Here is a 23,432-nt window from a genome sequence, read left to right on the forward strand (position 1 = left end):
GGAGTCAAGATTCTGGTGTTTGGAATAAGTAAAATTAGACACAGAACTATGGAATTCTGTGCTTGGATGTGCTTCATATAAATGTGAAATTTAAAAATGGTCATCATCTGAATGTATATGCTCTAAACTAAAGCCATCAATATACAAGTTAGCACGTCTGATTTTTGATTTAAGCTAAAGTTAATCTGTAAATTACATGCAGGAGGCCAGTGGGCCAGGTTAACCTTCGCCATGCAGAAGAGACCCGCCCCCCCCCCCCCACCAACCCCAAGTAATATCCACTGTTTTCCTGTCGGCAGTTTCACTATGCCTGGGTTAAGGTGGGGATGAATAAACAAATCATCTATCTTTCTAAGCTTTTAAGTCTCTCAGCCTCCAAAATTCCATTTTGGGCTTTGATATTTTTGCTCTTTGTTGGGGAATGATGAGAGAGGATGATGCTTTTATAGTCAGACTTTGAAATCTTTCTTTCAGGGGATGGTTGGTTGAAAGGTTGCTTCCTGGTGGGTTCTCAATTTCAGAGTTATACACAGGGAACTGACTTTATTAGATGGTAAAGAAGGAAGCCATGTAGGTGGATATCAAACAAATAAACACTCTACAAATAGTAGGAGCCCAACCATAACCAAAGACAGGGTGTCATTTGTCAGGAGCAGTCCTCAGAGGTGAACTTCGTACTTGAAAGCTGAGCCACAGGGACTGTAGAGACACTTAGATTCCTCCTGGAATTTTGGGAAAAGGGAATCAGTTCTTATAACTCGTGGTGCCTGGTATACAGGGAGCAGGTGGTAAGATATTCTCCTATCTCCCTTCTTTCCCTGTTCATCTCCGTCTTCTTTCTCATCTTCCTTCTACTTCCAGCTCTCCTTCTCTTTGCTTTTCTCTTGCTCTTTCTTTCCTCATCCCTACTTTCCACTCTCCAGTCTCCTTTATCTCTGTGGTTGTATGTACCTTCTCTAAAGTCAGACTCTTACCACATGCCTATACTTTTTACAATCTGTCACTTACCCAGGTGGGGAACTGTGGGATTAAGGGACTCCCAGGTTGAGATGGTCAGGTTATTTACTAGGAGAGTCCAACATTGCTGTCTGTTGGTTACTTGACTGATCTTCCTTCCATAGCTTTCATTACTCCACCGTTACCCTTTTGCCAACTCTGGATTAAGTAAACATGGGGCAAGAACGTGCTACCCTTACTACAAAAACATGCTCTGCTGGTGTTTTCTGGGGCATTGTCTCTTCCTGCCCTCTACAAATTTTAATTTCTGCACTATGATAATCTTTGGGTTTGTTGTCCTATGGTTTTGTTATTTGTACTTGCTTTCAGGTGATATAGAAGTGTCCCCTGGCAGTAGCCAGAAAAATTGGGGCACCAGAGAAGGGTATAAGCTCCTTTCTGGAAGATCCTGGTGAGCTGGAGCGAGGCAGAGAGAGAGCACAAAGATTGTGTCCATTGGCCTCCATTCCCCGAGAGCCTCTCCATAGTCCCCTGTAAGAGTACCAAACCAGGAGCCTGCCCCACAGGCCAAAGCTTTTGGACGGGCAAACGGGCCTCTTTCTCAGAAAGACTGAGAATGTGTTTCAGTCAGCTGTCTGTGCAGTGTCCTGGGGGTGGTAGTCTGCCAAGAATAGAATCTTTGATTGTTACAGTCCCATGGGATCCAGAAACATAAGCCCATGGGCTTCAGAGTCAGGCACTCAAGAAGTGTTCCCTGGGTGGCAGCTGTGAAAACCAGGATCAGATGTAAAAACTGGGGCACCAGGTGTGTGTTGATGCTCCCCTCCAGGAGATCCTGGGGCTCTGCAGTGTGGCAGAGGGGGAGTGCGAAGACGGCACCCAGTGGAAAATAAAAATTAAAAAAAAAAAGGAAAAGAAAAGAAAAATAAGAAAAAAAAGACAAGGGGGAAAAAGAGTAAAGGAGGAAATAAAAAAGATGGTGCCCGTCCGCATTAGCAAGGCAGAGGGAGATCAGGGAGATGGTACCCACCAGCAACCATCCCTGGAGAGTATCCCAGAGGTCTGTGCCCTTTAGACCAATGCTTTAAAATTAGTGAGTCTTTTTCTGGTGCTTTTCAAAGGGCTGCTTCTGTGCTGGGCCCTGGGATGAGTCTGCCTGAGGGCACTTTAAGAGCTCTTCCTCAGTTTGCCACAGCCCTGCCCCCCTGCTCTTCAAAGCAGATGCCTTGGAGGCTGTCTCTCAGGCACCTGTCTGAAAAGTGGGGGTGCCCGATGTGGGGTCTGAACCCTTTGGTCCTCGGGTTGAAGCTCTGGGTTTTGAGTTGCCTCCCACTTGGTCTGAGGGTGGGGTTTATAGTGAGATTGTGTCTCAGCGTTTCCTACCTGCTTTGATTGGTTTCCCTCTCGTTTGCCCAATGTGAAGGGGTCTCTTAGCCAGTTTCTAGGTTTTGGCCTGAGGAAATTGTTCCAGATATATCTGTACATTCAGTATGTCCATAGGAGGAGGTGAGTTCAGGATCTTCCTAAGTTGCTACCTTGGACCGAGACTCTACATTTGCTTTCAGAAGAGATTTTATTTTTTTGGCCACTTCCAGCCAAGGGTAGGTCTCAGTCCCCTGATACTGTAAAGTTCCTCTCAATATGCATGGGTTGTTTAGAAATATCATCTTTGGCTCCGTGGCTATAAGGCCAGTGACCTCACGGGCCACTTCAGTATGGTTTTGTTTGGCTATGTTATATCTTGTAACTCTGAAGCAAAAAAACAAAAACAAAAACAAAAAAAGATTCCTTTCCAGTGTGGCATTTGACTTTTAGCAGCTCCTTCTTTTTTAGGAACTACTTGAAGTTAACAGAAAGTGGAGTTGAAGGGATATAGAAATTGGAGACACATACTGTTTTGCTTTATGGCTGGCATCAGAAAGACAATGAAAAACATTTCAGCTTTCCATTTTGGAATTTTCCAATACACGTTCCAACATTTAGGCTGGAAAAAAACCAATGCCCTTCAAATTTCAAAAGAAAGAATTCTTATAACCTTGATGACAATCAAAGTAACCTATTGGATATTAGTTTAAAGAGTTGTATGTTTCTTTTGGTTGAAAATTTAATTTCATACCTGATTTCTCTCTCTTTAGAAGTGGAACGGATAGTAAAAGCCAATGACCGTGAATATAATGAGAAGTACCAGTACACAGTGAGTAAAACACTCATAGCACACACATGCTGGGGTAGGTCTGATCTTAAGGATAGTAGGATTCTTGCCTTCTAGAACTTTGATTTCACTAAAAACTTTGTTGGTCCATTTTAACAGCAAGGTGCCATATGTTTCCATAAATTCAGATTTTAGTAATGTTTATACATTTATTTCTATTCTGCGCTGAGTGGTTGGTATTCATATTGGTATGGGAATAAGATGAAGTACCTTCTTTCTCAAGAATTTATGCTTAATTCATCTTGGTGCCCATTGGGCACTCAAATAATGTAAGAATACTGTGAAAGCAGGCCTCCATGGTAGTACTTGGTGATAGAAGTGGTAATAGTGGCTGATGGATGATGAATAACATTTGGGGATTTTCTCAAAGCAACTGAGGCTGAATGTGGAAAAGTGCATGTAGGAGAAAGTTCCTAGACCTGAATGATTGTATCTATCAAGTGAGCAGTGAGAATGATTAGTTAAAATGTGTGATCTTTAAGCTTGTACTGAACTACTTTTTTTTTTAATGAGAGTTTTCTTCATTCACATAAGAAATATTTATTGAGAGCCTCCTAAGTGACTGGCACTAGTCTAGAAACTTGGGATACTCTGGTGAGCACTTTGTGAATTATTTCATGGGCCCTCATAAAAATCTCCTCATCTTTCCTTGACTCAACCTAAGCTGCTACATGAAGTTTTTTAAATAAGTTCTAAGAAAGAGAACTGGTAGAATTGATGCTGTGGGTGACATGTGGCCTAGAAGACCTGCTGTGATTGAGTATACCAGCACATTAATGAAAGAAAGTCTCAATTCACAGAGGGGTTTGATGACTATAAAAGCATAGAAATGTAAGTGTCATGGGGTAAACTTTGGCAGTCTCCATCTAGGAACTGGCTAGAGGAGAGAGAATTTTGGCCAATGGCTTATTTTTAGTATTTAGTTTCTGTTGGCAGTGTTTTTCCATACATGTGGAAGGCTACATTGGGCTATTATAGCTTGATACCAGTAGAGGTAGCTAACAACCCCTCTTTTCTCATACTGTGATAATCACGTAAACTTGTGATTATAATTTGATGTTCAATGTAAGTGTCTCTACAGGGAGTCAGCACACTGCCTCTATGACAGATTTCTCATTAAAGTAATATATTGGCACCCTGATTTTATTCATCAGTCTTGTGAGCTTGGTTCAAGTAAATCTGTCCTTGAGAGAAGAATCCCTCGCAGGAGGTTGATGAATATGCTTTGTTGCCAGGGGTTGGGGGGCGGGGGACTACCTTCTCCATAGTGATTAATGCCACTCTGTGGAGCCTCCTGACCGCTGGTCATTTAGCCCTTCTGGTCATCACCAGACTTGGCCCCATGCCTTTCTATCCATTCTACCACTAGTTCTTTAACTCTAGAGGATGACCCTTGAAAGCCTTGACCACCAAACCCTAAATCAGAGGAGTAGATGTCTATATTTTAAGACCTTGGGGGCAAAAACCCAGTAATAAGTAATCTACTACTGGGTAATTATACATTTACGTACTTGGCTTTATCCTTATTTTCCAATGTGTAAGAGGTATTTTCATTCTGTGAGTAGTAACTAGATAAGGAAAGCCATATTTTGTCTGCATTTTGTAAGATGATACAGTCTTTTATATTTATAGTTATTTTTACTTAATTTATGACATATTTCAAACTTAGAGGAAAGTACAGGGAATAATATGACACCTGTGTGCCTACCACCCAGGTTAAATAGATGTTAACCATTTGCCACATTTGCTTTTGATTTTTCTTTTAATAATAACATGCCAAGGATACAGAGATGGTTTTCTCTTGAGCTTGCATGATATTGAACAAAAGCACACAGGTGTGTAGCTGGGGCTGGGTTTTCTGTTGGGCTTCCTAACAATGACAAGGCAGTGGAACAATATTCTGCAGTTACAGCGGACGGAATAAGGCAGCTTTGTCTCGGAGTTAAAACATACTAAGGAAAAAACCAAAACCCATTATGGGCTGGCAAAACCAAGAATGACAGCAAAAATTGAGAAAGGGAAGGTGCAGAACAGAGAGGGGCATGCGTATCTCAGGTCTAATGACCCCTACCGTGGCTCAGAGGGTATGAGCCAGGCCCTCCTAGAATGAGCAAGGGTCCCCACTAGACTTGGCTGGTGGTGTGTTGATTTGGGAACTCCCAACAGGATGTCTGGCCAGACAGTGAGCTGTGGAACCCTTCTCAGCCCCAGCCTATTCAGATACAAATTGAGGATATTAAAAGTACCTATTTCATAGAGTTACTGAACAGACTGAAGTAGAGTAACACACAATGACTCTATGAGCTAGTCTTTACAGAGGTGGGATTTGAATTTATATCTATCTGATTTTTAAGGATTTTTGAGCACGTCCTATGTGGACTATCCTTTTAAGAAAGGCAGAACCCACGGGTCTTTTGTTCAGTCTTGCCTAGTTTAAAGGGTATTACTGCAAATGGAAATGGATTTGAAGAAACCCCAACAGATCTCAGCACGAATGCTTATAATAATTGATGAAGTAGTCTTCCCCCGTAAGGCTGAAGAGGAGATGGGAATAAACTGAAAATTATAAAAAAGATGAAAGGAGAAATGGTGACGTTTCCTCAAATGTAGTGGAAAGAGTGTTTGGGGATAAGATAGACCACAGTTTGAATCTTTTCTCTTTCTCGTTTGCTAACTTGTGATCTTGATTTATTTACTTTTCTGCATATCATTAATTTTACCTGTGAAATGGGGAATTTTCCTTATAGGATTATCTGCCAAAGGGTTAAATGAAATAATTTATATAAATATTTGATAATAGTAAGACTAGCTAATATGTATTAGATGCTTACTATATACCAGGCTCTATGCTAAACTTTTTATATGGATTTTTTCTTTAACCTAACATGGCTGTGGGCAAGTATGCACGATAAATTTTAGATTCCCTATAAAGTACTGGATAAAGTAAGATATCAGTGAAAATAATGTTCGGAAGATACTGAGAAGTTGACTAAAGTTGTAAACTTTTTGCAGCAGATATCATGCTGAAAAGTTAGCATATCTGTGATAGTGAAGGTGTGGAAGTTGCTGATGAATTATGCAGGGAATGCAATAGCAGAGATACAAATGCACCTAAGGCAAGAAGATTAACAGTGTAAACAACTGTGGTTGTAGAGAACAGCCCCCTGCACCTGCCGAATAAGCAATATGGCAATTATAATGATTTGATGAGATACTTATTGATTACCTACTCTGTGCAAAGCATTTGATGAGTTCAGGAAATATTTCTGACACTCTCAGTGTGGATATTGACAGATAGATGGTTAACAGTGATGATAATAACAAAGTTAGTTATAATAATAATAGTAGCTTACGCATATATAGTGCTTACCATCTGAAAGGCAGGGTTCTAAGCACTGTATTATATTAAACTAATTTAATCTCATAACTCTATGAAGAGAGCACTTTACTTATCTCACTTTTGTATAGGAATACATTGATACACAGAGATCTCTCTTAAGTGATTTACTCAAGGTCACACAGCTGGATAATGGTTCCCATTCTTACAGCTGTGAGTCTAGCTGTGTACCAGGTACTTTACACATATACCTAATCTTCCACAAAACCCAGAGAGTTGAGGTGGAGTTCCATTTAGTAACTTGTCTGAGGTCACACTGCTAATAGGTAGAATTCTAATTTAGACTGGCCAGATTCAAAGCCTGTTTTGTTTCCATGATACCCTGCTGTTCTTTTGACCAATCTTGAAAGACAAACTGCAACAACAACAAAAAAAACCCAAACAAATCCTCTGAACCTCCTCTCCTTCTCTTACATACCTGCTGGTAAAGTTTTTATACTCAGAGGACAAAGGCAGATAAAGGAGATATAAAATTTTACAAATGTGAGGCTAAGAATGACCTTAAATCTTACCCTTAGCGTTTGTAGATGAGAACTTGGGAGAAAAATTTACACAAAGCTCAGATAACTGGTATGATTTCCACAAACACAAAGACTGGCAAACTTTTCTCTTTGAAGGTTGAAGGAAGATATTTCAATACCTAGAGGACATTAATTTATCAACAGACCCTTAGGCTTCAAAGCACTTTATAGGACATAGCACAGGCTTAAAAAATGATCAAAAGTGCTTTTAAAAGATAAAGGGTTTAGAACACAAAAGACAAGGTTAATGATTCTAAGTGAAATTAATTGGGAAATGACACATGATATTGTGAAAACTGGAAGGTGGAAAACATAAAACAAGTGGGATTTCAGACTGCCAAGATATGTAACACAAAGTGAGATTGGAGAGTGAAGGAAGAGTGAGCTGAATGCTAGAATTATTATTCTCATTAGAAAGGAGTTCAAAGTTTTCTTGGTTAATGATAGGAATGAATAATAGAAGTAATGAGAACAGTTGTTGTATTAAAATATGTTAATAATGTTAGAAAAACGTGAGAGCGAGCCAGACAGCCACTCATGATCCCTATTAAAAGAAGTTCAGAGTGAATGGTAGAAGTACTGAAAACAGTTGTATTAAAATGTGTCAATGTCAAAAAATGTCAGAAAAAGTGTTGGATTAATTATAGCTATTTTCCAACTTTATTAAAAAATAAAGAAATGTTGGAAAACATCGGTTCCCACTGGCTCCTGTTATTTTTATGTCTCACATCAGCACAGGCATACCCTACCCCCATTCAATTCTCTTGAACTCTAACAGAATTTGAGAAGGGGGATGAACTTGTCTGAGTGCTGAGAAACTTATCCTGCCTCAAACTCAGAAAGTTCAGTAAACGTGAACGCTTAACAACTTCTGTCTGAATGTATTTCATGCATGAATATAGATGGGAAGTTTCTAAAGGGCATTTTCCTGAGCTGAATTATTGATCCTATTTCAGGAAGTGTACAGGCTTATATAAGTTGGTGAAAATTTAACCAAGTAGTTTTGGATGCTTTTAAAGAGAGCTTTCCATCCAAAAACTGCGATTCAAACACCTTAATTTATTCCTTGAATCTTGAGATGGCTTGATATTATGGTTATTGGATGGAGCTCTTGTTGCTCTTATGATTTTTGTGATGGGTAGAACAATGACCATTTGGGTTTTCCAAAAAGTGTTCATTCAATGTGGCGATATGGCTGATTCTTAGCAGTCAGTGTTACAATGATGCCACCAAGATGCCCTTCAGCATGAGCCCCTTCCACGTCCCTCCCACCCACTTAAATGGGGCTTTCTATGTTTCCACAGTCTCTTCTCTTTTAACTCAGAATCAGTGGTTTGAGTAGAGTAAAAAATTATGGCCCACCATCATTCTGGGTGTGTGAGCTTAGACAGTCACTGGACCTCTATAGACCCACATTGTAATGATGTGTCTGTGTTTCTCTGAGACCAGACTGGCACAACAGTAAAACCTGTATTCCTGTGTGCGTGGGTGAATTGATGAGTCCTAGTCCCTTTTTTTTTTTAATAGAAATGATTTTTAAAATTCAATATGCTCTATGCCTAGTAACATGTGTGTTTGTTGACTTAATCACTTTCCAAAGAGGTTTTGAGGCCATGAACAAAAAGAATGTGAAGCTCAAAGGAGTAGAAACACATGAGAAAACTGGGATGGGCAGGGTATATTTAGGTGGGCCCCAAACTGCATGCTAGAAGTCCCTATTGCTTAGGCTGGCAATGTGTTGAGTGATACCGGGGTTATTAAAAAAGCAGGTATAAATTTTACTTTCCACCTTCAAGGAGAATGTATAATCTACTCCAGAAGAGAAGACCAGGACATAAGAACGAATTTGACAGTAGGTAGTACTGAAAAGGTAATGCTAAATTTTACTTGTGTGATGCGGCCTGTAAGTGTTAGGGGAGTGAAGGGTGAGTGAAGTATTTGAGGAAGTGTCACCAGAGGAAAAGGGAAATGATTCGAGCCTCGTTTGTTTATTTGTACCACCAATGTTAGGAACAGAGACAGGAGCAAAGTCCCGAAGTCCAACCTAATTCATGGGAATTAGGGTGTGTCATGGGAAACGATAGTTCAGGTAGGTGAGACCTGACTGTTTAAAAAAAGAATTTGAATATGAGGTAATAGGCTCTCAGGAGCTGAGTAGTCAACAGAGTGAAAAAGGATGTTATTAGCACTTGGGATTAAATAGATTCGATATCCAAATTGAAATGCCCAGGTTAATATGGAATGTAACTTGGGTGGGGTTAGAGTTGTAGATTAGGGATATCCATTGGAAGGAGGTGCTTAACGCTAGGAGAAAAAATAGAACTGAAGGCAGGCGGCTGAAAGGTGTGGCGGTAGAAACTCCCCCACAGTTAAAGGGGGAGGGAGGGAGCCCAAGAAGCAGTGGAGAGCTGAGGAAAGCAGAGAAAGGATGAGACGAAAGCTGGGATGGGGTGGGGTGCAGGGTGGAGCCCCTCAGGGAACAGGAGGCAGGAAACCATATCTGATGCTAGGTGCTCTTGAGCTAAGGCAAAACATCTTTAAGTCAGAAGGAAGCAGTTGGAGGACCTGAAGAAAACAGTTTAAATTTTTTTTAAAAGTCCGGGGTTTGGAAGTCAGAGGGCAGGGGAAAAAACATGCAAAAAAAGAAGGGAGTGGGGTATAGCTCCCTTAATTAATAATTTGCAGTAAAAAAAGAGAAATAGTATTTAAGCTTTCAGGCTCATTGAAATGAAGTGAAGCATTTTTGAATCAATTTTCTGACATTTTGACTATCCAAGTACAAAAAGCCTGTGGGAAGGTAAAACTCTAAACATTTTCTTTGGGAGACTCTGGGATATCCACATGCTGGGACACATCCTAGTCCTGCTTTAATCCTTGGCCCGATGGAAAATTTGGATTTCTCTTTCTTTTTTTCATGACCAGCATAGTTGCACTGCCAACATGCTGTAGCTCCTCACCAAGAAGCCTGATAATCAAAGCAATTTCTGCACCAACCAAAGAGTACAGATGATGACAAACTCTGTGACCAAGCTGGAATTAGTTGTGGAAAGTGCCAGTAACTTGCATTTGTTATCGGTTTCTGGTTGTTGGTTGTTGCATGTTTTGTTTGTATTGCAGCGTTACTATAGTAGCAATGGCTTTTTAGCAAACATTGAAATGTCTTCTGTTTTGTGTGCTGTTAATATCTGTATAAATTATTCTACGTTCTACATGACAGAGGTTTTTATCTTTCTTTATAAATAATTACTTGAAGAGAAAAGATAATTTTTGGACATCTCTCAAATTCATCTTCATTCTGGATTCAGGACTTTAAAAGTATAAATGTTTTATCTTTTTAACATCTGATTTATTTAAATAGTGTTATTCTTTGGCTAAGCATTTGTCTGATTTTTTTGTTTCCTTAATTTGGTTGATCTGTTTTAATCTTTTGTTTTAGCCTCTGAATTCCTATTCCTAAACGTTCTAAAATGGCAAATTAAGGTAATTAAAAAATACAGTTAAGCTCTAAAACTCTGAAGTGTTTGTCATTTACCTGTTCCAGGCTTGAGATAATTTAAGCATCTTCATAAACTAGTTCCATTCCATCTGCTCTGTGAAGTAAGTTTCAAGTAAAGCCACGTAGATTAGGTTTATTTAACTTTTACTTTATTCATTGCAATGATATAAAATTTAAAAGTTTCCAAACAATGTGTAATTGGAATTAAAAGAGTTAAGATAAGCTAATTTTGGTGTTAGAATTTTGGAGCTCTGCTGTAGCCTCACTGTGGTGGGACAGATTGAAACTAAGACTGAGAAATGTAAAGATGGAGCAGGAAGGAAAGTAACCTTCTGTGTGAAGCAAGAACTACAACTGCCATTTCCTTTGTTGGCAAATGGTTTATGAAAGTAATCCATAAATCAATCACGTGGATAACATTGGACAAGTTCAGTAACAGTTGAGAGCTTAACGGAAAAACCACAACCCCAACGGTATCAAGGTTTTTAACCCTGTTTTGTAATTTTCTTTACTGGACCAGTTAGTTTGTTTCTATGATTCATATTATTAAAAGATAGTAACTCTCACATTTTATGTTCTGTAGTGGAAAGATTAATCAAATCATTTGTGTTAACAATGTAGTCTCAAATTCATGTCTACTATTATAAAACCTGTGCTCAGGTTACTGTTGAATTTTATATCTGACTTTCTATATGCAGTGTCTTACAAAAGTAAACTATTTAGGCATTAAAGTTAAATCTGGAGGTAATTTAAAAATGATGCTAGGAGTTGATTAGGGGCCATATATATAAATGTGTGTTGCATGTTTATGTGCATGTAGGAAGGGTTGTAGTTATAAGAACGGGTAAGAATGTTCTGGCTTGAATGGTGAGAGACTTTTCTTTGAAGCACAGAACAGCAATCAGATTCTTATATCTAGATCGGTGATCTAAATTTCTACTTGCTGATACCCTGATTTGACATCTCTAGCAGCCCTAGTTGTTCTGGGTTTTACATGTGCTCTTTGGTTGTAAAGTTTGCTGTGAATCAAGGTCACCTCAATAGATGTGGCTGTCCAGGTACAATCTAGATATGCTGCAGGTGGTGACATCATTCTTTCCCAATAGCCCAAAAGTGCATGGAAGAGGAGTTGTTTTATACAAATGGGAAAGCCTGACTGGTACAGTAAGGAAGTTAGCTGAAGTTCATCATAGAATCTCAGCATAGAATTATCCTTTAAAGCTTTTCCATCAACTTCTCTCCACAGAATTTTTAGTGATGACATATCCAGTCTGTGTTTGTATCCCTCTAGAGGAGGAAAACATACCACTTCTGAAAAGGGCCTTTTCTGTCTTTGCATAGTTTTGATCATTAGACAGTTTGTCCATCATTTGATCCAAATTGATCTTCTTTTGCTTTATTAGCCATTGGGTTAGTTTTTCTTCTGAGGCCAAAGCAGAGCAAGTGTGTCTCCTATTTCATGTGACAACCCTTCTGATGTTTGGCTCACTGAGTAGACTAGTCTCCAGAACAATCATCTCCAATGCCCTTTCTTTTCAAAGAGCTTCAGCTCTGCTATCATTTCTTAAAGTGTGTTGCTCCAAAGTCAAGCAATATTCCAAAAGTTATTTGATCAGCTTGAAGTAGAAGGATTATTAATGCAGCCCAAGATTGCTCTGGCTTTCTGGTGATTGTTGACTCCTATTAATCTCCTATTAATCTCACTTTCATTATTAATGATCAGGACTGTGCCACATTTATCTCTGCATCTTGCTTGTCACAGAACAGGCCTTACTCTGCTGTGCCATGTGTGGACTTACCAACATGTCTTCTGCATCTTCACTGAATTCTAAACCAATGGGCCAATCAAAATAGAGGCTCTGGGGGGTGGAGTCCAGGCATTGGTATTAAAAAAAAAGTCTCCCCATGTGGTTCTAATGAGCAACCAGGTTAAGAATGACCAATATAAGCTCTTAATTAAAATATTGAGCACAACACAGTTGAGGACAGAGTCATGTGCCGTATCATACCTCCCAACAGGTTGCCATTGGGCCATTAATAATTATGTCTTGTTGCCTTAACTAGTTTCCAATTTCTATAATTAACTGTCCTTGTCCTGGCTGCCAACCCAATTTTTGTTTAATTATGCTATATTATTGCTCTCTATCTTAAAAAGCAGAGAGCCTTTTAAAAAATATTAAATCTATTATACTGCTGGTTTAGATAACTTTTATATGGAAGCAGAAGGATGGAATGAATAATTGAACTTTGAAGATTCCTTTCCAAGTCATGTTTCTATGATTCTTGCAAACCACAAAGTCCTGTGCTGCAATGTTTTAAACACTCTTGTAGGCCAAATGCCACAAAAACGCCATTGTTGTAAGCAAGACATTTGTGAGTTTAGGAGCACAAATGGGCTGGACTTCATAATGTCTGGCAGAGAAAGCACTGCTCAGACTTTTCTAGGTGAGAAAATAAGCTAAAGGAATGTTTGATTTCTTTTCTTCTCCCTCACTCTCTGATATGGAAAAGTTAATGAACTGCACAAAGATGTTATGCTAAAAAATGTGAAAAATCTATATTTATGCTAGAGCCTATCTTTCTTTGGCAAATGTACTTCTCAAAGTTATGTACTGGAAATGACTTGTTTGTGTTGTGAATTACTAACCATTATATTAGCTCCTGTTTGTTCTGATAAATGGAATTGCATTTCCCTCATGTATTATTTTGCATTAAAAAAATTGGGTTTAGGGCTTCCCTGGTGGCGCAGTGGTTGAGAGTCTGCCTGCCGATGCAGGGGACACAGGTTCGTGCCCCGGTCTGGGAAGATCCCACATGCTGCGGCGCGGCTGGGCCCGTGAGCCATGGCCGCTGAGCCTGCGCGTCCGGAGCCTGTGCTCCGCAATGGGAGAGGCCACAACAGTGAGAGGCCCATGTACTGCAAAGAAAAAAAAAAAAATTGGGTTTATCTGGCTTATATTGAGTAATTAGGAATTGTTTATCACTTTGTTAAATCCTATAGAGACTTAAAAAAGTATAAGGTAGGGTCTTAGCTCCTCAGAGATTTGCTATCCCCTTGAGATTATTTTATATACAGAAATGAAATAACAGTACAAGACATTGTAATATTAAGTATAAAATTGAATGGTGTTAGACTTACAGTTAATGTTTTCACTATATCTGGGTAAGGGAGATAATTTTCTAATAAGAGATAAATTCTTTTTCTTTTTTTAACACCTTTATTGGAGTATAATTGCTTTACAGTGGTGTGTTAGTTTCTGCTTTATAACGAAGTGAATCAGCTATACACATACATATATCCCCATATCCCGTCCCTCTTGTGTCTCCCTCCCACCCTCCCTATGCCTAATACATATATACGGAATCGAAAAAAAAAAAACAAAAAATACCCCAAAAATGGTTATGAAGAACCTAGGGGTGGGACAGGAATAAAGAGGCAGACGTAGAGAATGGACTTGAGGACACGGGGAGGGGGAAGGGTAAGCTGAGACGAAGTGAGAGAGTGGCATGGACTTATTTATATACACTCCCAAACGTAAAATAGATAGCTAGTGGGAAGCAGCCGCATGGCACAGGGAGATCAGCTCGGTGCTTTGTGAGATAAATTCTTTTTAAAAAACTTGTTCATGTTGTTAATAAATGTCTTTTGAAAAATATACTATGTTGCATTCATATAGTATAAAAATGGTCTAACTTGATTTGGAAACTTACTAATTTGCACTGCACTTTGAACCCTTGTCTGGATTTGTGAAACCATTGGCTACTCAGAAAGCCCAGTACCAGTCCCCTTTAAGTCCATCTAAACCTAAACTGACTGAAGAAAATGATGTGCTCCTTCGAAAGTTCTAGGTTATTCTAGAATTGAATGTTTTGAGTATGCAAGGCAGTTGAATTTTGTTTGTTCGTTTAGTTCGAATGTGAATTTTATATGTGTGATTATTAAAAATAACTAAAGTATTTTGACATTAGGAATAGTTCTGAATTTATGCTTTATGAGCAAATAATTATAAATAAATTCCTGAACCTATACAGGACCTATATATGTTATTTCCTGTGCAAATGGTCAGGTTTTTTGCATTTTGCATTTTTTCATTTTTAAAAAAGGGTTCCTCCTGCCCTCTTCCCCTTCTCTTCCTGCCATGCTCCCCCGTGCCTCCACATACCTGTGGAATTTCTTCCGCGGTCTTTTGTTTTCCAACGTAATGCTTGATCTGATCTTTTTATTTGCCAGAGCTTTAACTGAAAATGCATGAAGAATCTCTGATTTTTATTTTCATCCAATGTATTTTTCTAAGGATTGAATGAGAAATCTAGAAAAATGTCTTCAGCTGAGTCAAAAGGACATTTTCTTTCTATAGTCTAAGCAGTGGTGTAAGGCATTTCAGTGTTTTAGCTCTGATGTTGATTCCGCTCTAGTCTACTGGTGAAATCAAGTATCTCACAAGGTTCCCCATCTATAGTGGACAAATGGGACTTTTTTGGATATGTACGAATTTCACTAAATTATTTGCACAGCCTTTTGAAAAATACATGTACCTTTCTTATATCATAGAAATTTGTATTTATCAAAACTCTTAGAGGCTATTTAATACTTTGCTTCTTGAAAAGCGGGCCTCTAACAAGCATCATCTTCTCCCCTGGAGCTTGTTTAGAAATTCAGAACCTCAGGCCACATCACAAAACTGCTGAGTCAGAATCTGCATTTGAACCCAAATGATTCATATACACATTTGAGTTTCAGAAGCACTGGACAGATCCTCTATTCTTATTTCAGTTAGGAGTGCCCTGAAGATTCTGGCAAGAGCAAAGAGGTGAGGAGGGAGAAAAGTATTTAATTAGGAAGCACAGTGCCAGTGCTTTTATACTTTTTTTTTTTTTGGCAGTACGCGGGCCTCTCACTGCCGTGGCCCCTCCCGCCGCGGAGCACAGGCTCCGGACGCGCATGCCCAGCGGCCACGGCCCACAGGCCCAGCCGCTCCGCGGCACGCAGGACCCCCTCCCCGGACCGGGGCACGAACCCGCGCCCCCTGCATCCGCAGGCGGACTCCCAACCACTGCGCCACCAGGGAAGCCCAGTGGCAGTGCTTTTATATGCATTACCTCATATGATCTTCCCAACTCTGCATGGTAAATATTATTTTTCACATTTTACAGGTGGGGAAACTGAAGATTGGCGGGACTAAAATTTTTTTCCAAGGCCACTTAGTTCGTAAAATGTAGAGCCACCTTTCAGATTCAGGACTCCAAGCACTCCCTTTTTCCTTTTTCAGTTATCTTCTGGGACAGTTAGCATTTACCCAGTCCTTATTAATTGGATTGTTGTTTCCTTATGGTGAATTTGACTTAGATTTGGGGGGTCTTCAAGACCTTCAGGGTCTTCAAGAAGCTCCTGAAGATTTCCTGAAACAAGGTATGCAAAGGGGCTCTTCCTTGTTAATCTCTGCATCTGAAGTTTGAGGTTTGATTTGTCCTCTTCCATATGTAACTCCTTTCTTTATGGCATGTCTGCCTTCCTCCCTCCCTTTCCTTCTGTTCTCTGACTCTTCCTTCTTTACAATAGCTCCTGTCAAAATGGTTGTGTGTGTCTGTCATGAGTAAGAAGGCATATGTTGAAAGTATTTTATGTTGTAATTTTGCAACAGAAACTTGTCTTATTTCAGTGGCATTTTCAGGGAACTGTGGGGCTTTGTCACAAATGCAAAATCCAGTTTGCAGTTGGCAGTGATTAGCACTGCAGGTGGTGATAAGCCCTTTCCTCAATTATATGCTAATGGTAAGTGAAGTGCTTTCAGCTGAAGCTAGTTATGGGTGGACTGTGTCACATCTCCTGCTTTCAAGCTTGCTTGCCCAAATCTTACTCCCCATGTCTGCCTAGTTGCCTGGTGCTTTCTTGTTTCCAAGATCTTTCTCATAGGAAGGATATCCTCCTCACATTGACATGTTAGAAATTAATGGTTGTCTTCCCTGGGTATTAGGGTTGTACAATGGAGGACAGTGGCCAGAGAACAGTGTTTAACACAAAGTGATGCATCTGTATCCTCCTTCATCCCCTACCCCGTGCCTAGCACATTGCCAGGCATATACTAATAGGTGTGAACTTTTTTTTTTTGGTAGAAGCTTTCTCTGGGTCATTGCAACAGTGAACTTCTTATTTGTTCATTTATTCATGCATTTATTTAAAAAACACAACTATATTAAAAATTTTAAAGTATTATTACAAATTAAATTACTAGGGACAAAACTTACTGAGGAATTGCTCTGTTCCTGGCACAGGGGTGAGGTACATAGAGGTAGATAAGACTCATTCATATCAACCTTCAAGGAGCTAAACCACAGGACCCTGGGGGCTTTGTCTGGAACCAGAAAGTTTCCTAGAAGCCTGTGTTGTGCCATGGGCCTTGACACTGGCATGGCCTATGCAAGTGTCTTCTGACTTTCTAGATGTCACTTTCCTTACTGAGTATATAAACAAATCATCTCACTGGAAGGGACTATTGAGGGAAGATAATATCTGAAATGGGTTTGCTATCCTTTGTTGTTATAAACAGTCACCATTTTGGGAAAACCGGTTTCCCAAAAAGGCTTCAGGCTACATGCCATAGTCACACCTTTAGGTTTTTCCTCCTTTATTCCCTTCAAATTCCTTGTCCTATTTCTGGTGCCGCTGGTGACCCTCCATGGGAGGGACACAGAGCACAGTCTTCCATTCTTATGAAATGCCTCCTGATTCTGTTCTGCCAAACCCATCAACCTCTCCGGCTTCTTCCTCCCCCAAACCAGCACATTTGTATAAGGGTCTGGGTGACCTTTGCTTTTGAACACTTACCCCAGGTGGAGTGAATCAGGAGGAGGAATGTGGAAGAGGAATTTGAAGGATGTGGGATGAGATGTTGGAGAAGGTACGGGTGCCGCAGCTGGGAGCCCCTCATTCATTCATCCGTTCATTTATTCAGGGAGCAGGGGAAAGGATCTGGTCTGCTTTGTTTCAAAGCAGCTTTGTACCCTGCTGTACAGTTCCTAGCTGGCCTCCCCAGCTAGGATGCACGGGTGGATCGTTAACTACTAAATAAATAAATGCCCACTGTAACTTGCCCTGGAGCCTGGTTCTTGGAATTGCTCCTCTGAGAAGCAGCTCAGTTGCAGATCAGTTCAGAAACTTAGTGTATCTGTCCTTGTGAGTTTTTTGGGTTTTTTAAAATAACATCTTTATTGGGGTATAATTGCTTTACAATGGTGTGTTAGTTACTGCTGTATAACAAAGTGAATCAGCTATACATATACATATATCCCAGTATCTCCTCCCTCTTGCGTCTCCCTCCCACCCTCCCTATCCCACCCCTCCAGGTGGTCACAAAGCACTGAGCTGATCTGCTGATCTCCCTGTGCTATGCGGCTGCTTCCCACTAGCCATCTGTTTTACGTTTGGTAGTGTATATATGTCCATGCCACTGTCTCACTTCGTCCCAGCTTACCCTTCTCCCTCCCCATATGTCCTAGTGAGTTTTGACTGGAGACTCACACTTGAAACCACTGTGCATTTTCTCTGTTCACATCTTGGCAGCTCGTGCTCTGCTCAGCACTTGCTTGAGCTTCTTAATGAATCTATTTGTCAGCTCCTACAGAGGACACCTGCCTACTTTTATGTATATCATTAGGGAATCCCATTGCCAATTACTAGAAGCAAATTTAGGGTAGTCTTTATTTTAACCTAAGCCATCCTAAGCAAAACTTGCAAATTTGATGAAAATTCATTAAATATCACAAAAAAATAAAAGACTGACGCTTCCATTTATTTATAAATTATTGTTATTGTGTTTTAATGATAGAAGATGGTTTTAAAGCCTCTCTCTTCCCCCATTCCATGTAGACAATTTTCCTTCCCTCTTTCCCAACTTGTCCTCTGTTCTTTCCCTTCAATACCTTTATTCCCAAACAAACGCCACTCAACAACAACAACAAAATCACAAAGCCAGGTAGTGTGGGTTTGTCTAAATTTAGATTTATCATCCTACCCTGAATGAGAATGGGCTGGAGGCCAGGAAAGCCTAGAATGTTGGAGGAGGACACTGCCATGAGTTGGCCAGGGGTCCCAGTTCCCCAGCATCCTGCAGAGGGTAGGAACTCAGAGCTGCACACTTTTCTCATCTGATCCTCAGGGGTTCAGGAGAAAATTGCATACTTCCCCAGAGCTGGTGTTATTTGTGTAGAACCCTAGTATAAGAGGTAGAGTCTTAGGAAGGATTAGACTATATGTAGTATGTTATTATAACCCCTTGGCTCTTTGGGAAATTCTTTATGGGTGCCTTTCCTCATTAACTGGACTTTTCCACTGTGCCTTTGTTATTGTCATAAATGCTGAGGTCCTGCCTGAAATTTGGCCTAGTTCCCAGATTGTACTACATGGTCTAATTTTTAGTCCTAATAAACAAAGCAGTTTGTATGCCCTGAGTTATCCAAAGGCGCCCTTGTAGTTCAGCAAGCCAGCCCCACATCAACTCAAAGAAATGCCCACTTTGGTCGTCCAAGGCCTCTGAAGCCCTACACTGAGATGAAGCAATGAGCCAAAGCTGAGGGCCTGCTCCCCAGCAGATAGCAGACCTTCAAGGGGGAGGCATAGAAGAACTTTGGAAAAGCAGAACTAGCAGACAAACAAATCATTAGGGATGCCCTGTGAAAGTCCCACTGAAATATATTTGATGTCTTTTTTCTTTTCTATGCCTTTCTTTTGTTTTACCTCTTATCTCTCTGGAGAAGATGTATACTAGATCTGTCTCCTTCTGTATAATTTTAAGAGCATTTTTAGTTCTTTTTCAGAAGTCACAATAGAAAAGTTAACATTTTATCTGGAACGATTTAAAAGTCTTTTATATTGTATGCATCTAAACACCCTGGAGAAAAAAAAATTAGTGTGATTAAATTAATCTCAGAGGGAAATTTATTTTGTTCCTCTGGTAATTGTCCAATATTAGTTTTTTGTAGATATATTACTATTTGTAGGCCACTTAGTAGCTCTAGAACAGTCTTTAAGATGCTGGAACACTAAACCAAGACCTGAGAGTGGAAAACAGAACAAGGTTTATGACATTGTCAGGCAGATTGCTTTGGGGCGAGACTGAGACCTTTCTGAAAGCTTGCTGCCACTGTCTGTGATTCTGAGGTCTAGATGGGAAATGACACTCCCTAGACAAGCCCTGTGACATTCTCCCTAGATTGAAAAGGCTGAAAGCGACTACTCTAGCTGATTGGATTAGTGTACACCCTTTACTGTGCTTTGGTTTAGGGAGATTCTTTTCTTCACCAGCTGAAGAATGTTCTACGAGGGTCAGTGAGTTCATTGATCAAGAGAGAGTCTAAGGACTCCTTGTTTCTGACTCATTTCCCGGGAAACACATACCATTTGGGAGAACACATGACTCTATGAAGCATAACTTTTATGGGCAACCCTTGAAACTGCTCTGAGCCTCAGTTTCTTCATCTGTAAAATGGTGCTGAAATTGTAACAGCTCCCTGAATTTTTAGATGACCTGAGATGATGTATGTACAGTGCTCAGCACAGTGCTTGGCATATGTAAGGAGGCAATACCTGTTAGCTGGTGTCATTGTGTAACACGGAGACACCATTACACACACAGTCACACGTTCTTCATTCTGTGTCCAAGTCTTGGTGACACATGGGTCTTATTCATTTCCTTTGACCATGACAATGTTTAATCTGACAATCTTCAAAAAAAATTTTTTTTTAGCATCTTTATTGGAGTATAATTGCTTTACAATGGTGTGTTAGTTTCTGCTGTATAACAAAGTGAATCAGCTATATGTATACATATATCCCCATATCCCCTCCCTCTTGCGTCTCCCTCCCACCCTCCCTATCCCACCCCTGTAGGTGGTCACAAAGCACTGAGCTGATCTCGCTGTGTTATGCGGCTGCTTCCCACTAGCTATCTGTTCCCACATGCCACTCTCTCACTTCGTCCCAGCTTACCCTTCCACCTCCCTGTGTCCTCGAGTCCATTCTCTACGTCTGCGTCTTTATTACTGTCCTGCCCCTAGGTTCTTCAGAAAATTTTTAATTTTTTTATTCCATATATATGTGTTAGCATGGGGTATTTGTTTTTCTCTTTCTGACTTACTTCACTCTGTATGACAGTCTCTAGGTCCATCCACCTCACTACAAATAACTCAATTTAGTTTCTTTTAAAACTTCCATTGTATATATGTGCCACATCTTCTTTATCAATTCATCTGTTGATGGACCCTTAGGTTGCTTCCATGTCCTGGCTATTGTAAATAGAGCTGCAATGAACATTGTGGTACATGACTCTTTTTGAATTATGGTTTTCTCAGGGTATGTGCTGTAGTGTGATTGCTGGGTCATATGGTAGTTCTATTTTTAGGTTTGTTTTTTTTTTAACATCTTTATTGGGGTATAATTGCTTTACAATGGTGTGTTAGTTTCTGCTTTATAACAAAGTGAATCAGTTATGCATATACATATGTTCCCATATCTCTTCCCTCTTGCGTCTCCCTCGCTCCCACCCTCCCTATACCACCCCTCCAGGTGGTCACAAAGCACCGAGCCAATATCCCTGTGCCATGCAGCTGCTTCCCACTAGCTATCTACCTTACGTTTGTTAGTGTATATATGTCCATGCCTCTCTCTCGCCCTGGCACAGCTCACCCTTCCCCCTCCCCATATCCTCAAGTCCGTTCTCCAGTAGGTCTGTGTCTATTCCTGTCTTACCCCTAGGTCCTTCATGACATTTTTTTCCCCTTAAATTCCATATATATGTGTTAGCATATGGTATTTGTCTTTTTCTTTCTGACTTACTTCACTCTGTATGACAGACTCTAGGTCTATCCACCTCATTACAAATAGCTCAATTTTGTTTCTTTTTATGGCTGAGTAATATTCCATCGTATATATGTGCCACATCTTCTTTATCCATTCATCTGATGATGGGCACTTAGGTTGTTTCCACCTCCGGGCTATTGTAAATAGAGCTGCAATGAACATTTTGGTACATGACTCTTTTTAAATTTTGGTTTTCTCAGGGTATATGCCCAGTAGTGGGATTGCTGGGTCATATGGTAGTTCTATTTGTAGTTTTTTAAGGAACCTCCATAATGCTCTCCATAGTGGCTGTATCAATTTACATTCCCACCAACAGTGCAAGAGGGTTCCCTTTTCTCCACACGCTCTCCAGCATTTATTGTTTGTAGACTTTTTGCAGATGGCAATTCCGACCAGTGTGAGGTGATACCTCATTGTAGTTTCGATTTGCATTTCTCTAATGATTAGTGATGTTGAGCATCCTTTCATGTGTTTGTTGGCTATCTGTATATCTTCTTTGGAGAAATGTCTATTTAGGTCTTCTGCCCATTTTTGGATTGGATTGTTTGTATTTTTGATATTGAGCTGCATGAGCTGCTTGTATATTTTGGAGGTTAATCCTTTGTCAGTTGCTTCATTTGTAAATATTTTCTCCCATTCTGAGGGTTGACTTTTCGACTTATTTATGGTTTCCTTTGCTGGGCAAAAGCTTTGAAGTTTCATTAGGTCCCATTTGTTTATATTTGTTTTTATTTCCCTTTCTCTAGGAGGTGGGTCAAAAAGAATCCTGTTGTGATTTAGGTCATAGAGTGTTCTGCCTATGTTTTCCTCTAAGAGTTTTATAGTGTCTGGCCTTACATTTAGGTGTTTAATCCATTTTGAGTTTATTTTTGTGTATGGTGTTAGGGAGTGTTCTAATTTCATTCTTTTACATGTAGCTGTCCAGTTTCCCCAGTACCAGTTATTGAAGAGACTCTCTTTTCTCCATTGTATATTCTTGCCTCCTTTATCAAAGATAAGGTGACCATATGTGTGTGGGTTTATCTCTGGGCTTTGTATCCTGTTCCTTTGATCTATATTTCTGTTTGTGCCAGTACCATACTCTTTTGATTACTGTAGCTTTGTAGTATAGTCTGGAATCCGGGAACCTGATTCCTCCAGCTCCGTTTTTCTTTCTCAAGATTACATTTGCTATTCAGGGTCTTTTTTGTTTCCATACAAATTGTGAAATTTTTTGTTTAGTTCTGTGAAAAATGCCTTTGGTAGCTTGATAGGGATTGCATTGAATCTTGATAGCAGATTGCTTTGGGTAGTATAGTCGTTTTCACAATTTTGATTCTTGCAATCCAAGAACATGGTATCTCTCTCCATCTGTTTGTATCATCTTTAATTTCTTTCATTCGTGTCTTATAGTTTTCTGCATACAGATCTTTTGTCTCCTTAGGTAGGTTTATTCCTAGGTATTATATACTTTTTGTTGCAATGGTAAATGAGAGTGTTTCCTCAATTTCTCTTTCAGATTTTTCATCATTAGTGTATAGGAATGCCAGAGATTTCTGTGCATTAATTTTGTATCCTGCTACTTTACCAAATTCATTGATTAGCTCTAGTTGTTTTCTGGTAGCATCTTTAGGGTTCTCTATGTATAGTATTATGTCATCTGCAAACAGTGACAGTTTTACTTCTTCTTTTATAATTTGGATTCCTTTTATTTCTTTTTCTTCTCTGATTGCTGTGGCTAAAACTTCCATAACTGTGTTGAAAACAGTGGTGAGAGTGGGCAACCTTGTCTTTTCCTGACCTTAGTGGAAATGGTTTCAGTTTTTCACCATTGAGAATGATGTTGGCTGTGGGTTTGTCATATATGGTCTTTATTATGTTGAAGTGAGTTCCCTCTATGCCTACTTTCTGGAGAGTTTTTATCATAAAAGGGTATTGAATTCTGTCAAAAGCTTTTTCTGCATCTATTGAGATGATCATATGGTTTTTATCCTTCAGTTTGTTAATATGGTTTA

At 39.8% G+C, this 23,432-nt stretch overlaps 1 protein-coding gene across 2 annotated transcripts in view; it reads left to right on the forward strand.

Annotated features, from left to right (window-relative positions):
* ATP8B4 (ATPase phospholipid transporting 8B4 (putative)) overlaps positions 1 to 23,432 on the forward strand; it is a 258,066-nt gene that overhangs the window by 39,094 nt on the left and 195,540 nt on the right. For both annotated transcript variants that reach the window (XM_060294275.1, XM_060294274.2), the window contains exon 3: positions 3,093 to 3,151. In XM_060294275.1, coding sequence (XP_060150258.1) covers positions 3,093 to 3,151 — 59 coding nt within the window. The remainder of the gene's footprint in view (positions 1 to 3,092; positions 3,152 to 23,432) is intronic.

Source organism: Globicephala melas, chromosome 2 (assembly GCF_963455315.2).
Source record: "Globicephala melas chromosome 2, mGloMel1.2, whole genome shotgun sequence".
NCBI classification, from domain to species: Eukaryota; Metazoa; Chordata; class Mammalia; order Artiodactyla; family Delphinidae; genus Globicephala; species Globicephala melas.